This window comes from Mixophyes fleayi, chromosome 5 (assembly GCF_038048845.1).
Source record: "Mixophyes fleayi isolate aMixFle1 chromosome 5, aMixFle1.hap1, whole genome shotgun sequence".
NCBI lineage: Eukaryota > Metazoa > Chordata > Amphibia > Anura > Limnodynastidae > Mixophyes > Mixophyes fleayi.
The window spans coordinates 3,025,389-3,040,295 of record NC_134406.1 but is presented as its reverse complement, the minus strand read 5'-3'; the positions used below and the strand labels follow the sequence as shown (position 1 = coordinate 3,040,295).

The 14,907-nt window shown below is 47.3% G+C and overlaps 1 protein-coding gene across 1 annotated transcript in view; it reads left to right on the top strand.

Moving 5' to 3' along the window:
• Positions 1 to 1,541: 1,541 nt before the first annotated feature.
• C5H8orf82 (chromosome 5 C8orf82 homolog) overlaps positions 1,542 to 14,907 on the top strand; it is a 33,316-nt gene continuing 19,950 nt past the window's right edge. The window contains exons 1-2 of the mRNA XM_075211604.1: positions 1,542 to 1,905; positions 3,683 to 3,731. Coding sequence (XP_075067705.1) covers positions 1,729 to 1,905; positions 3,683 to 3,731 — 226 coding nt within the window. The 5' untranslated portion in view covers positions 1,542 to 1,728. The remainder of the gene's footprint in view (positions 1,906 to 3,682; positions 3,732 to 14,907) is intronic.

Genomic DNA, 14,907 nt, shown 5'->3' with positions numbered 1-14,907 from the left:
CCAGTGTTACAGCTGTGTGAGGTCTGATTAATATCTGACTTTTTATAAAAAGTTGTTAAATTTCTGGTGACATAAATAATCCAGTGACACAGGAGCTGACAGACCTCACACTACACTGGAGCTGACAGACCTCACACTACACTGGAGCTGACAGACCTCACACTACACTGGAGCTGACAGACCTCACACTACACTGGAGCTGACACTCAGACCTCACACTACACTGGAGCTGACACTCAGACCTCACACTACACTGGAGCTGACAGACCTCACCCTACACAGGAACTGACAGACTTCACACTTCACTGGAGCCGACAGACCTCACACTACACTGGAGCTGACACTCAGACCTCACACTACACTGGAGCTGACAGACCTCACACTACACTGGAGCTGACAGACCTCACACTACACTGGAGCTGACACTCAGACCTCACACTACACTGGAGCTGACAGACCTCACACTACACTGGAGCTGACAGACCTCACCCTACACAGGAGCTGACAGACCTCACCCTACACAGGAGCTGACACTCAGACCTCACACTACACTGGAGCTGACAGACCTCACACTACACTGGAGCTGACACTCAGACCTCACACTACACTGGAGCTGACACTCAGACCTCACACTACACTGGAGCTGACAGACCTCACACTACACTGGAGCTGACACTCAGACCTCACACTACACTGGAGCTGACACTCAGACCTCACACTACACTGGAGCTGACAGACCTCACACTACACTGGAGCTGACACTCAGACTTCACACTTCACTGGAGCTGACACTCAGACTTCACACTTCACTGGAGCTGACAGACCTCACACTACACTGGAGCTGACAGACCTCACCCTACACTGGAGCTGACAGACCTCACCCTACACAGGAGCTGACAGACCTCACCCTACACAGGAGCTGACAGACCTCACACTACACTGGAGCTGACACTCAGACCTCACACTACACTGGAGCTGACACTCAGACCTCACACTACACAAGAGCTGACACTCAGACCTCACACTACACAAGAGCTGACACTCAGACCTCACCCTACACAGGAGCTGACAGACCTCCCACTACACTGGAGCTGACACTCAGACCTCACACTACACTGGAGCTGACACTCAGACCTCACACTACACTGGAGCTGACACTCAGACCTCACACTACACAAGAGCTGACACTCAGACCTCACCCTACACAGGAGCTGACAGACCTCACACTACACTGGAGCTGACACTCAGACCTCACCCTACACAGGAGCTGACAGACCTCACACTACACTGGAGCTGACACTCAGACCTCACCCTACACAGGAGCTGACAGACCTCACACTACACTGGAGCTGACACTCAGACCTCACACTACACTGGAGCTGACAGACCTCACACTACACTGGAGCTGACACTCAGACCTCACACTACACAAGAGCTGACACTCACACCTCACACTACACTGGAGCTGACAGACCCCACACTACACTGGAGCTGACACTCAGACCTCACACCTCACACTACACAGCAGCCGACACTCACACCTCACACTACACAGGAGCTGACACTCACACCTCACACTACACAGGAGCTGACAGACCTCACATGGTGCTCAGTGTCCCCGGAACCGATCTCCTTGTACATATTTCCCCCGTATCACAGAGAGAACGGACCCGTTGCCATAGGAACCGCCCGGCCTGTCACAGCTAGAATCCCCGGTCTTTCCTAACCATGTCCTGCCCAGCGCTGCTCCGGGGAGTCCGGTGTCCCCGGCACCTCCTCTCCCCGATCCGCTCGTCACAGCTCCTACCACCCCGGGGCCCCCGCAGGGCCCTCAGTTATGTGCAGGGGCAGAGTCCGGAGCCCCGGGTCCGGGAATATTTCTACTATATCGACCACCAGGGCCAGGTGAGAGCAGGTCAGGGGCCCCAGGGTAATATGGGAAACCAGCAGGTCAGGGGCCCCAGAGTAATATGGGGAGAGAGCAGGTCAGGGGCTCCAGAGTAATATGGGGAGAGAGCAGGTCAGGGGCCCCAGTGTTATATGGGAAACCAGCAGGTCAGGGGCCCCAGAGTAATATGGGGAGAGAGCAGGTCAGGGGCTCCAGAGTAATATGGGGAGAGAGCAGGTCAGGGGCCCCAGGGTAATATGGGGAGAGAGCAGGTCAGGGGCCCCAGGGTAATATGGGAAACCAGCAGGTCAGGGGCCCCAGAGTAATATGGGGAGAGAGCAGGTCAGGGGCTCCAGAGTAATATGGGGAGAGAGCAGGTCAGGGGCCCCAGTGTTATATGGGAAACCAGCAGGTCAGGGGCCCCAGAGTAATATGGGGAGAGAGCAGGTCAGGGGCCCCAGAGTAATATGGGGAGAGAGCAGGTCAGGGGCCCCAGAGTAATATGGGGAGAGAGCAGGTCAGGGGCCCCAGAGTAATATGGGGAGAGAGCAGGTCAGGGGCTCCAGAGTAATATGGGGAGAGAGCAGGTCAGGGGCCCCAGTGTTATATGGGAAACCAGCAGGTCAGGGGCCCCAGAGTAATATGGGGAGAGAGCAGGTCAGGGGCCCCAGAGTAATATGGGGAGAGAGCAGGTCAGGGGCCCCAGAGTAATATGGGGAGAGAGCAGGTCAGGGGCCCCAGAGTAATATGGGGAGAGAGCAGGTCAGGGTCCCCAGAGTAATAAGGGGAGAGAGCAGGTCAGGGGCCCCAGTGTAATATGGGAAACCAGCAGGTCAGGGGCCCCAGAGTAATATGGGGAGAGAGCAGGTCAGAAGCCCCAGAGTAATATGGGGAGAGAGCAGGTCAGAAGCCCCAGAGTAATATGGGGAGAGCAATCGGTGCCCCCCGGGAAATATGAGGAGAGAGCAGGTGAAGGGCACCACGTTTAATATGAATAGTGAGCAGATCAGGGGCCCCAGCCGAAGTATGGACAGTGGGGAGACCATGGCCCCATCATAAGATGGGCAGTTAGGAGGCCAGGGGTCCCTAAATTAATATGGAGAACGAGGAGGTCAGGGGCCACAAGCATAATATTCATATCTACACCCCCCATGTCTTTAACCTGCACAGTTCAAGAAGTGCGCCCCAGCCTCTGTGGGTAATTTCTCCAGGCATCAGCGTTGTGGAGGATTTAAAATGAATACACTGCTCAGTGTAAATGTATGGATAACAGTGGGTGACTGCTGTGTCCCTCCATGCATTTGCTATATATATATATATATATATATATATATATATATGCAAATTGTTACTTCTACAGTGGTGGTACAGCTAATACTGTGTAAAATGGTGTGCTGACCCAGGATTTGATCGGTTAGCTAAGGCTTAATGAATGCTAATTGCTCCAGGAATTGACTTCTTCCTACCAAGGCTTCATATAATAATCCTGACATATTTGCAAAAATCTTCCACTGGCTGGTTAAAATAAGACAATGACATAATCCATACATGATACAACTGCAGCAATAATGACAGATTAACAATTCCAGCAGCCATGAGTGTTTCTAGTACTGCTTGTTTGTACGTGGATAAGACCTGGGATTCAGGGTGTAGTATGGAGGCTAGGGGTGAATAGACAGAGCAATTTGTGGGGAGGGATGGGCCCTAGTACTAGTTACACCTCTGACTGATACTATAAATATCTGTTGTACAATAACTGCAGCAGTAACCTACATCTGATGTTTTGTTTTCCAGCTTTTTTTAGATGATATGAAGGTGAAGAATTTCATCACATGTTTTAAAGGTAAACTATAATTTTCATGTAGTGCTAAAATATCTGAAAACAGACTGAGGGTATCGCTCACATCCATGTATCTCATACTTGCCAACTCTCCCGGAAATTCGGGTCGGTCTCACGGACTCCCGGGAGAGCTGGCAAGTCTTCCGCATCCCGCAATTGCAGGTCTAAAATGACGCAATTTGCGGTGAATCGCATCATTTTGGCCCTGCCCCCACTACAAAACAGCATATTTGTTGTGTAGGGCGGGGCCAAAATGATGCATTTGGGCGCGTCCCGCCCTCTAGACACGCCCCTCTCCTGGACAGAAGTTGCCAAAAGTAGGCAAGTATGACGTATCTGAGTGAAAGCATTGAAACAAAAAATGTTTCTCTGTCCATTTTTTTTTAATTGGGGGAAGGGTTCTTTTCTTGTGCTGCAGACTGTACAAATTTCTTGAGAACCCTTTAAAAGTGGACCTACAAGCTCACATTGTTGTAGTTATTAATCCATCAGTAGTTGTAGTACTGTTCTGTATCATTCATTAATCAACAGTCCTACTAGTTTCCCTTCTCAGTGTCCAGTTCAGCGGTGCCATCCATAAGCCTGGCAGTAATGTATGACCTGTATGTCCTCCGTTTTCCCTTCCGGGAGAGTTGGCAAGTATAAAGTGTTACCATTTAAGCTTCCATAGGTAACATTTTCAAGGGTAGAAATTTGTGGCAATCAAACCACACTGAATCGGCAGAATGCTCTGCAATTTGAGGTCCTTGAAGCGGCTGAATTTGATAACATTTCAGACTGGTTTGAATTATTCCAGCATCTCTAATCACTGTATGAGGGTCTACAGTGAGTCTGCTCCACTAATTCATTTTGTGTCCTTCATTTACACTGTGTTCTCTCTATACTTATATCCTGATGTGCCTCATTAGCAGTGTCCTTTGCCGAAGCTAAGAATCACCTTTTGCATTTGCTCAATTGAGTCCATATTTGCAATTACCTTTTTGTGATCACAAGACAAAGGGCCTGATTCATTAAGGATCTTAAATGAAGAGGTATCTTATTTCAGTCTCCTGGACAAAACCATGTTACAATGCAAGGGGTGCAAACTAGTTTTCTGTTTTGCACATAAGTTAAATAATGAATGTTTTTTCATGTAGCACACAATTATCAACTTTAAATTTCAGTGTACAAATAAGCTATCAAGTATTTGTGTGCTACATGAAAAAACAGTCAGTATTTAACTTATGTGCAAAACAGAAAACTAGTTTGCACCCCTTGCATTGTAACATGGTTTTGTCCAGAAGACTGAAATAAGATACCTCTTCATTTAAGATCCTTAATGAATCGGGCCCAAAATGTTCTCTTGTGGAATACATAAGTTGGTGGAAATGAATCACCCCTAGTTGTGAGAGTGGCTTTTACCCCAGGGTGTCTGGATAAGATATTCTATATAAAACGAATTGTATTTACTGTATATATTGAAATCTTCTTTATGTAATTATCATTAAGAAAAATAAATATATATTTGAAAATTATATAAATAATTTTATTGTTAACAGTTGTAATTTTAAATTTTGATAGCATAAAAGTTTTATGCGATCTGATGTGAACTTTTATTGAACTCGTGTGTATACTGCAGTCTGTTCTGCGTGTCTGCATATGGCAAGTACTGTGTAGACTGAGCGTATTTACACCTAGATTCAAATGGAAACGTAGCTTCTGATGTGCTTTGATTTGTATATGGGCAAACATCACACACGTTCTGCGCTCTTTTTAAACACTCAACTTACATTTGTGTTGTGTTTGGACTTGAATCTGTCCCACTGTCTATTATGCCCTCTCCTGGCCAAATTGAACAGAATTTGGAAACACCTACAACTGATTTCACCTGTGGAAAACAAATCGTTAATGCTCTGCTTACATGTAACTCTAAGGCTGTGACTTCCTGCTGCCTCTATTCCCCTCCTCACATCATGTCACTGCCCCTGTCACATGCAGCTCTGTCCTCACTAACACATCACTCATCTCCTGATATACTCTGTGCTACTGGGGACCCTGCTCCTTCCACTATATAACTCTCAGTCTGTGACTTCCTGCTGCCTCCATTCCCCTCGTCACATCATGTCACTGCCCCTGTCACATGCAGTCCTGTCCTCACTAACACATCACTCATCTCCTGATATACTCTGTGCTACTGGGGACCCTGCTCCTTCCACTATATAACTCTCAGTCTGTGGCTTCCTGCTGCCTCCATTCCCCTCCTCACATCATGTCACTGCCCTTGTCACATGCACCCCTGTCCTCACTAACACATCACTCATCTCCTGATATACTCTGTGCTGCTGGGGACCCTGCTCCTTCCACTATATAACTCTCAGTCTGTGACTTCCTGCTGCCTCCATTCCCCTCGTCACATCATGTCACTGCCCTTGTCACATGCAGCCCTGTATTCACTAATACATCAGTATACTCAGAGTTCACAGCTGAAATAGAAGAAGCGAGTGTATCTCAGACTGGAAATCAAAACAGTTGTGAGTGTGCATTAGTGTTGCTAGTATAAGTGGGAGTAGGGTAAGCTTTAACAAAGAGCCGTTTTTAGAGAGTGTATAAAGATTTGAAGGCTGTGGGAGAGTCTGATTGGGCGTGATGGGGAAATCCATAAGTGAGTATAAGTGAGGGTGGTTACCAGAGACAAGGTGCAGGTCAGAGGTAGATCTAAGAGGGAGGGAGGGAGAGTATTTTGATATGATATATGAGATGTATGAAGGGGTGTGGTGTTGAGGGCTTTGTAGGTAAGGGTGAGTAATTTGAATTAGATTCTGGAGGACACAGGGAGCCAGTGTAGGGATTTACAAAGTGGTGCAGCAGATGTGGAGCGGTGAGAGAGGAAGATCAGTCTATAACTCTGATGATTCTCATGATTTGATTGGGTAGTTAAAAGTTAAATGGAGAATTATTTACTTTCATAGTGTATGATGTATGTAAATCATTTTTATTTTCTAAATATCACTCAGTATATGCAGATTTAATGCTAATGGACCTCTAACCTCAAAGCTGAACAGTTTAGATAGGAACCATGGAGGTAAAATACACCCCTGTATATTATATATACCACCCTGTTATTCTACAGCACCTCTGCTGTAAAGTAAAGCATTACCTCCATATCTCTATGACAGAAGCCCCCCTGTTCTAACGGCTTGATGGACAAAGCAATTTAGAACCACATAAAGCGCTAGATAAACAGTTGCAGCAGTAAACAATCCCAAGACAACTACACGCAAGTTGTAAAATACAGCTCGATATTAATATGGGGTGTATACAGCGCTACTGGAATCCCAATGTTAACAAAGCGATTACTGACTCAATGTGTTGTAGAAGTTCATAACACTCAAAGAACATGTAGATTTTCAAACATGTTCTATTGTAAATGAACTTACAGTGCCGATGCTGTCAATGTTCCCGTAGCAGGTGCTTGTGAAGAAAACCGTCTTCTATGCCGAAGATATCAGGTGTAGATCGTATACACTTATAGTGCAAGGGATCCGCCTTTACCTCCAGTGATGGTGCTGTCAGTATTCCCGTAACGGGTACTTATAAGAAAGACCATCTTCTATGCCGAAGATATCAGATGTATATTATATACACTTATAGTGTAAGGAATTCACCTTCACCTCCCCTCTCAGCCAGAAATCAAGTATATATGGGAGGAGAAACAAGGAGAAACAAAATATAGTGTAGTACGTTCAAACAATAAAATTTTAATAAAAGTTAAAATCACACAGGACTAGAAATACAGTTGCCCGTACCAGATAGCCAATAGTAACAATCATAGAAAAACTACGTCTTAAAACGAGATGTCCAAATGATCGTCACCACGATGTTATAGCCACAAAACTGCGTCACTGGCAACCGATACTCCCGTCCTCCAATTACCGACGCGTTTCGACTTGAGAAAAGTCTTTATCAAGGTGGTGGATAGATCCGGAAATTCTCTATTTATAGTATTGGTGTCACGGTACCCCGGAGGGATGACTGGATCCTGGTGGTTCAGTCGGGATAGGTGTTACTACTACTAGGGGCGCGGAATCTAACAAGCGAAAGGTGTTCACCAGTGATTCCCGCAAGGGAATTTGGGCTTCGCGGTTTTCACTTGCAGGTCGCGGCCCCCTAGGCAGTTACCAATGAACCAGAAGAGACGGAGCGTAGATGTAGGTAGTAAGGAGAGTTGCAGCTTGGACGTGATATTTAACAGGAACTGTTCTGCAGCATTGACACTTGGGAGTAATAGGCAGGTGAGGTTTGCTGCGTAGAAGTCTGGAGAATCCGAAATACTGGATCGTAGGTTAGCAGCGCAGAGTAGGAATTCCCAGGAGCAAGGAAAAGATGCAGGAGCTGCTTCCAGTGCAGGATCAGAAACTGACTGAAAGAACCAGCACAGAGTCCAGGTCAGAGGGTCTAGATATAGTGCAGTTCCTATTAGGCAGCCAATAGAGGACAGCAGAAGGACAGAAAAGGAAGACAGTTCTGCGCATGCAGACCTGCGGATACGCACGCCGGCTCCCGGGAGGGACGCAGCGGGAGTCCGGCGTGTGACAGTACCTCACCCTTCAGAGGTGGACACCGAACACTTAGGAGCTGGCTTCTTTGGAAATTTGGAGTGGAATCTCTTCAGCAGAAGAGGAGCACTAATGTCAGCAGCCCGGAGATGGGTCTGGTCCGTTTATGAATGCTGCCATTAGGGAGACGGGAACCATCAATGCCGGTAGTGACCACAGGCTTCTTCAGTGGAACAGTAGGTAAGGCAAGCTGGGTTACTAGAGATTGTGAGATAAAGTTCCCGGCTGCTCCTGAGTCCAACAGTGCCATGGAGTGAGTGGACCCTGAAGGCAAACATAAAGTGACAGGAAAGGAACATGTAGGGTCTGGAAAAGAAGTTGGAGATGAAGCAAAAGTACCTAGTCTGACCTCTCCAGAGCAGGCTAAGGTCTGTCGTTTCCCGAGCGCCAGGTACAGGAAGCTAGTAGATGACTAGAATCTCCACAATATAAACATAATTTATTTTTCATCCTTCTGTCCCGTTCTTCAGGAGTTAAACGGGAGCGCCCCAGCTGCATTGGCTCTTCCACAGAAGTGTGCGATGGAAATCGGGGGGCAGGACGAAAGGTAGGACGTCTGGGGAAGTCCTTCTCGGAGGATCTCTCCCGGAACCGAAGATCCACCCGGTTACAGAGGGAAATTAGGGCATCCAAGGTGGGTGGTAACTCTTGAGAAGAAAGGACATCTTTGACCTTATCTGATAGCCCTTGCCAAAAGGCAGCAACAAGAGCCTCATCATTCCACTGGAGTTCGGAGGATAGAGTCCGGAACTCGATAACATATTGAGCCACCGAGCGGAGAGCTTGGCGTAGTCTCAGGATACTGGAAGCCGCGGAGGTCACCCGTCCTGGTTCATCGAAAATCCTCCGGAATGCTGAGGTAAAGGCTGAAACATCATTGAGGAGGTCGTCGTTACGCTCCCAAAGAGTAGAGGCCCATGCCAGGGCTTGACCAGTCAGGAGGGAGACCATGTAGGCCACTTTTGACCTGGAAGTGGGGAAATTCTGTTGTAAGAGCTCAAACTGGATGGAGCACTGATTCAAGAATCCGCGGCAAGACTTTGGGTCTCCATCGAATTTGGAGGGGGTAGGCAAACGTAAAGAGGAAGCAGCGGCATGAGGAATCTCGGCAGCTTGTGGTTGAGGTTGAACAGCCGGAGGAAGCGGAGCCACCTGTAGAGCATCCAAGCGAGTAGCCAGAGTTTGTACACACTGTAATAATTGCATCTGGACGGCATCTTGACGCTCCAATCTTCCAACCAAGTGGTGAAGCATATCCTTGGCGGAAGGTTCTCTGTCAGGATCTGACATGGCTCGTTCTTAGTGTTACGGTACCCCGGAGGGATGACTGAATCCTGGTGGTTCAGTCGGGATAGGTGTTACTACTACTAGGGGCGCGGAATCTAACAAGCGAAAGGTGTTCACCAGTGATTCCCGCAAGGGAATATGGGCTTTGCGGTTTTCATTTGCAGGTCGCGGCCCCCTAGGCAGTTCCCAATCAACCAGAAGAGACGGAGCGTAGATGTAGGTAGTAAGGAGAGTTGCAGCTTGGACGTGATATTTAACAGGAACTGTTCTGCAGCGTTGACACTTGGGAGTAATAGGCAGGTGAGGTTTGCTGCGTAGGAGTCTGGAGAATCCGAAATACTGGATCGCAGGTTAGCAGCGCAGAGTAGGAATTCCCAGGAGCAAGGAAAAGATGCAGGAGCTGTTTCCAGTGCAGGATCAGAAACTGACTGAAAGAACCAGCACAGAGTCCAGGTCAGAGGGTCTAGATATAGTGCAGTTCCTATTAGGCAGCCAATAGAGGACAGCAGAAGGACATAAAAGGAAGACAGTTCTGCGCATGCGCAGAACCGCTGAGCGCCGTGAACAGAAGGACAGAGGCAGCGCTGGAGACTGCACGGCGGGGAAAACAGGTAAGCAGTTTAATTTAACAGGAAGAAGCCTGGCGGGGGGACCTGCGGATACGCACGCCGGCTCCCGGGAGGGACGCAGCGGGAGTCCGGCGTGTGACAATTGGCGGGTGCACATGTGTTTAATTATTACGTACTACAATCATCTCAAATTTTGTAAATATCGGTATATACACAATAGATGTCATACAACGTGATCTAAAACATCAATGTAAATGACTGACATGAAGAAAAAGACATTCCTTTGAAAAAATATAAGCAATAATGGAATCTGTGCATGCGTGAATAAGCCGCAGCGTCTTCAGCATAGGATTCATTCCCAAAATTCACGCATGCACAGATTCCATTATTGCTTATATTTTTTCAAAGGAATGTCTTTTTCTTCATGTCAGTCATTTACATTGATGTTTTAGATCACGTTGTATGATATCTATTGTGTATATACCGATATTTACAAAATAATATTATAAGCTTGCCTGAAGAGGTGGGTTTTCAGAGAACGCTTGAAGGTTTAGAGACTAGAGGAAAGTCTTACTGTGCGAGGGAGGAAGTTCCACAAAGTGGGTTTAGCCCGAAAAAAGTCCTGTAACCGAGAATGGGAGGAAGTGACGAGAGTGGAAGAGAGACGTAGATCTTGTGCAGAACGGAGGTGTTGAGTTGGGAGATATTTTGAGACAAGTGAGAAGATGTATGTCGGTGCAATTTTGTTGCCGGCCTTGTATGTTAGTAGAAGAATTTTATATTGGAATCAGTGAAAAACAGGCAGCCAATGTAGAGACTGACAGAGTGGCTCAGGCAGAGGTAGAACAGTTTGCAAGGAAAATCAATCTTGCCGCTGCGTGCATAATAGATTGTATCTAGTCTGATTTTGGGAAGACCACTAAGGAGGGAATTACAATAACGCATCTGCTTTAGATTGTCAGCTTCTGTGTCACTGACTGCTTCTGTTTTGTCATCACATGCTCATAGTTATCCCTTGGATTGTTCAGTATATAAGTAAAGGATATTTTGTTAATAAAAATAAATATACAAATCCTAGATAGAAATGTGTTCTGCAGTTCTTGATTTCATCCACAAGATGTCACTAAAGTACTTAAAAAAATTGGAGGCAATCCTTTCAAACGCTGATTTCAGTAGAGTGTATATTATATTGTAAATTACCAGCATATCTCCCCTGAACTCTCATTTATTGAAAGATTACTTCCCAAAACAAAAACTGCGTTTTGAATGGAGTTCCATAAATTAAATATTAATCCAGACTATTAACTAGAGACCAGCAGACAGCATACTGCGTGTATGATAAAAGGTGGCCTCAGGCTTTACATAACTGTAGTTTCTAAGAGGAAAGTGGATACTAATTCAAATTAAGCTTATTCACAGAGCTTACGTGGCTCCCATGTGCTTACATAAAGCCGGACTTCTGCCCTCTGATTTATGCTGCAAGTACCCAGTGGAAGCGGTAACTCACTGCATATCATCATATAGCGCCACCAATTCCGCAGCGCTGCACAGAGAACCCACCCAAAACAGCAGAGCCGTAACTAGACATCTTTGTGCCCTGGGCGAGAGTTACCACTGCCCCCCCCAAAACAAAAATTGTGAGTGTAGATGCTGCCTCCCAGCGGCGGTACACTACAGGAGAGAACGTAGCCATCCTGCTATGGGTGTGTTTCTAGCTCTTTACAAGTTCTTGACCGTCCAGGGGAATGACCGCCCCGTTACAGTCCTGCTGAAACGCAGCACTGACAGTTATATTGAACATTACTAATCAGTCCAATAAACTGGATCTACTAATAACAGGGGATACCAAACTGTGGTCTATCGAGAAATCCCTTCACCGCACCCCGGGGTAAACGTTTTTTAAAATATATACAAATGAAGAAAAAAAACATTTCCTTCTCTTCCCTCTCCCCTATAAAGCATCAAATATTTTTAAAGTTCACATATTTAGTATTTTACTTTGGAAAATCAGATAAAGTCTGTAGTAAAGTTATTAATTCCCTATTCTGAAAAAGTAACATTTGTTGTCCTATTTCCCATGTCTGAATATATATATTTTCTGTTTAGTCCTCTCCCTTGCTAAACAAACTTTCTTTAAATCCCTCATTTCTTTTCAGTCCTCTAATCCCCGCCGCCTTTTTGCCACCTTCAACTCCCTCCTTCCCCCCCCCCTCCTCCTGTCCCACTTTCCCTCTCCGCTGCTGACTTCGCCACTTTTTTCTCTTCCAAAATTGAGGCCATCAGGCATAACATATCCTCTTCCATCCCCTCTCCCCCTGCCCTAATCGCTCCACCCCCATACAACAAACAACTCTGGTACTCCTTCTACCCTACATCTGGTGATGAAGTTCGCTCCCTTATTCTTTCCTCTCCACCCTCTACCTGTCCTCTGGATCCCATCCCATCTAACCTCCTTCGCTCTCTCTCTCCCACTGCCTGCTCCTGCCTTGCACACCTATTCAGCCTATCACTCGCCTCAGGTGTTGTACCCTCCTCATTTAAACACGCTCTTATCTCTCCTATCCTCAAAAAAACCCAATCTTGACCCCACCTCCCTCGCCAATTATTGCCCCATCTCACTTCTCCCCTACGCCTCCAAATTACTTGAGCGGATAGTCTGCTGTCGCCTCACCAAATACCTCTCGGACAATTCTCTTCTCGACCCTCTCCAATCTGGTTACCGCCCCCTCCACTCTACCGAAACCGCCTTGGCCAAAGTTACCAACGACCTCCTATCAGCTAAATCCAGGGGTCACTTCTCCATACTCGTCCTCCTCGACCTCTCCGCCGTGGATCACCGTGGATCACCCTCTCCTTCTGCAAACTCTTCTCTCTCTCTGCCTCTCCGGTTCTGTCCACGCCTGGTTCTGGTCTAACCTCGCCAACCTCGCCTTCTCTGTCTCCACATCTGGCTCTTCCTCCGCCCCCTCCCCTCTCCCGGTAGGAGTCCCCTAGGGCTCTGTTCTCGGCCCCCTGCTATTTTCGCCCTACACTTCCTACCTTGGTGCTCTCATCTCCTCCTTCGGTCTTCAGTATCACCTCTATGCTGACGACATTCAGCTGTACATATCTTCTCCTGATCTGTCTCCAAACCTCCTCTCTCGTGTATCAGACTGCCTCTCTGCCATCTCCTCCTGGATGTCCTCGCGCTTTCTCAAAATGAATATCTCTAAAACTGAACTCATTGTCTTCCCTCCCACCACAACCTCTCTATCGTTGTTAATAACACAACCATCTCCTCTGTCACCCAACTCCGATGCCTGGGTGTCACCCTTGACTCCTCTCTCTACTTTGCCCTCCTCGTCCAATCTCTTGCCTAAACCTGCCGCTTCCTGCTGCGCAATATCGCCCGCATCCGGCCCCCTTCCTCTCACAAGATGCCACCAAAACAATCATCCACACACTCATCATCTCCCGCCTTGACTACTGTAACCTTCTCCTCACTGGCCTCCCCCTTTCCCATCTCGCCCCCCTCCGTTCTGTTCTCAACGCGGCTGCCCGACTCAGCTTTCTCTCACGCCGATCCTCCTCTGCCTCCCCTCTCTGCCATGCCTTACACTGGCTCCCCTTCCCCTAAAGGATCCTTTATAAACTTCTTACCACCACTTACAAAGCTCTCTCCCAGTCTACTGCCCCCTATATCTCTAACCTCCTCACGATTCACACTCCTGCCCGCTCCCTGCGCTCAACCAATGACCGTCGCCTCTCCTCCACTCTGATCACCTCTTCCCACTCCAAAACTTCTCCCAAGCTGCCCCCTGCACTGGAACGACCTCCCTCACTCCATCCCAGTCTGTGCTCCTTCAAACGGGCACTTAAAACTCACCCGTTCCTCAAAGCCTACCAATCATCCACTTAACCCCTAACCTCCTTCTCTCGTTCTCCCCTCTCTCCCCTGGCCCCTCTTTTCTCTCCCCCTTACTTTGATGGCTCCCTTTTGTGCCTGTTTGTTCACCCTCCCTTAGGATGTAAGCTTGTATGAGCAGGGCCCCTCTCCCCTCCTGTCTCCATACCTGTTCTTCTGCTCCGTCTTTACTCATATGTCTGCCCTGAGTTTCTGAAGTATTGGTGCTTTGTGTTTAGTGTTCTGTACTATGTCACCCTGTATGGTCTACTGTTTGTACTGTGTACGGCGCTACGGAAACCTTGTGGCGCCTAACAAATAAATTATAATAATAAAAATAATAAATAGTCCATTTAAAATAAAAATATATTTATGCCATTATGTTCCCAAAACATCACCCTACCTATTCAAATAAAACCCAAAACATTTACTTGGCTATGGTAAAAAAAAGTAAATAAAAAAAATACTTAAATAAGCAGACCATGGACGAGCAGATGTAATAATGGCCCCTGCTGTGTGCAAAGGATGACGTGTGTTCTACACGGAGGAAAAGTTTATTCTTCACTAGTGACAACAGTGACGAGTAAAGCACTCCCAATATGTTCCTTTAGAAAGAAGTTTAATACGAAATCAGCAAATTCAGCCCCTAGGTAGTCGATGGAGACATGCATGTGACACCCCCCACTCCTCTGCTCCACCTCTGATCTGCACCCCCTCTCCTCTGCTGCCGATCTCCTCTGCTTCCCCTCTCATCTGCTCCCCCACTCCTCTGTTGCCGATCTCCTCTGCTTCCCCGCTAATCTGCTTCCCCTCTCCTCTGCTGCCGATCTCCTCTGCTTCCCCTC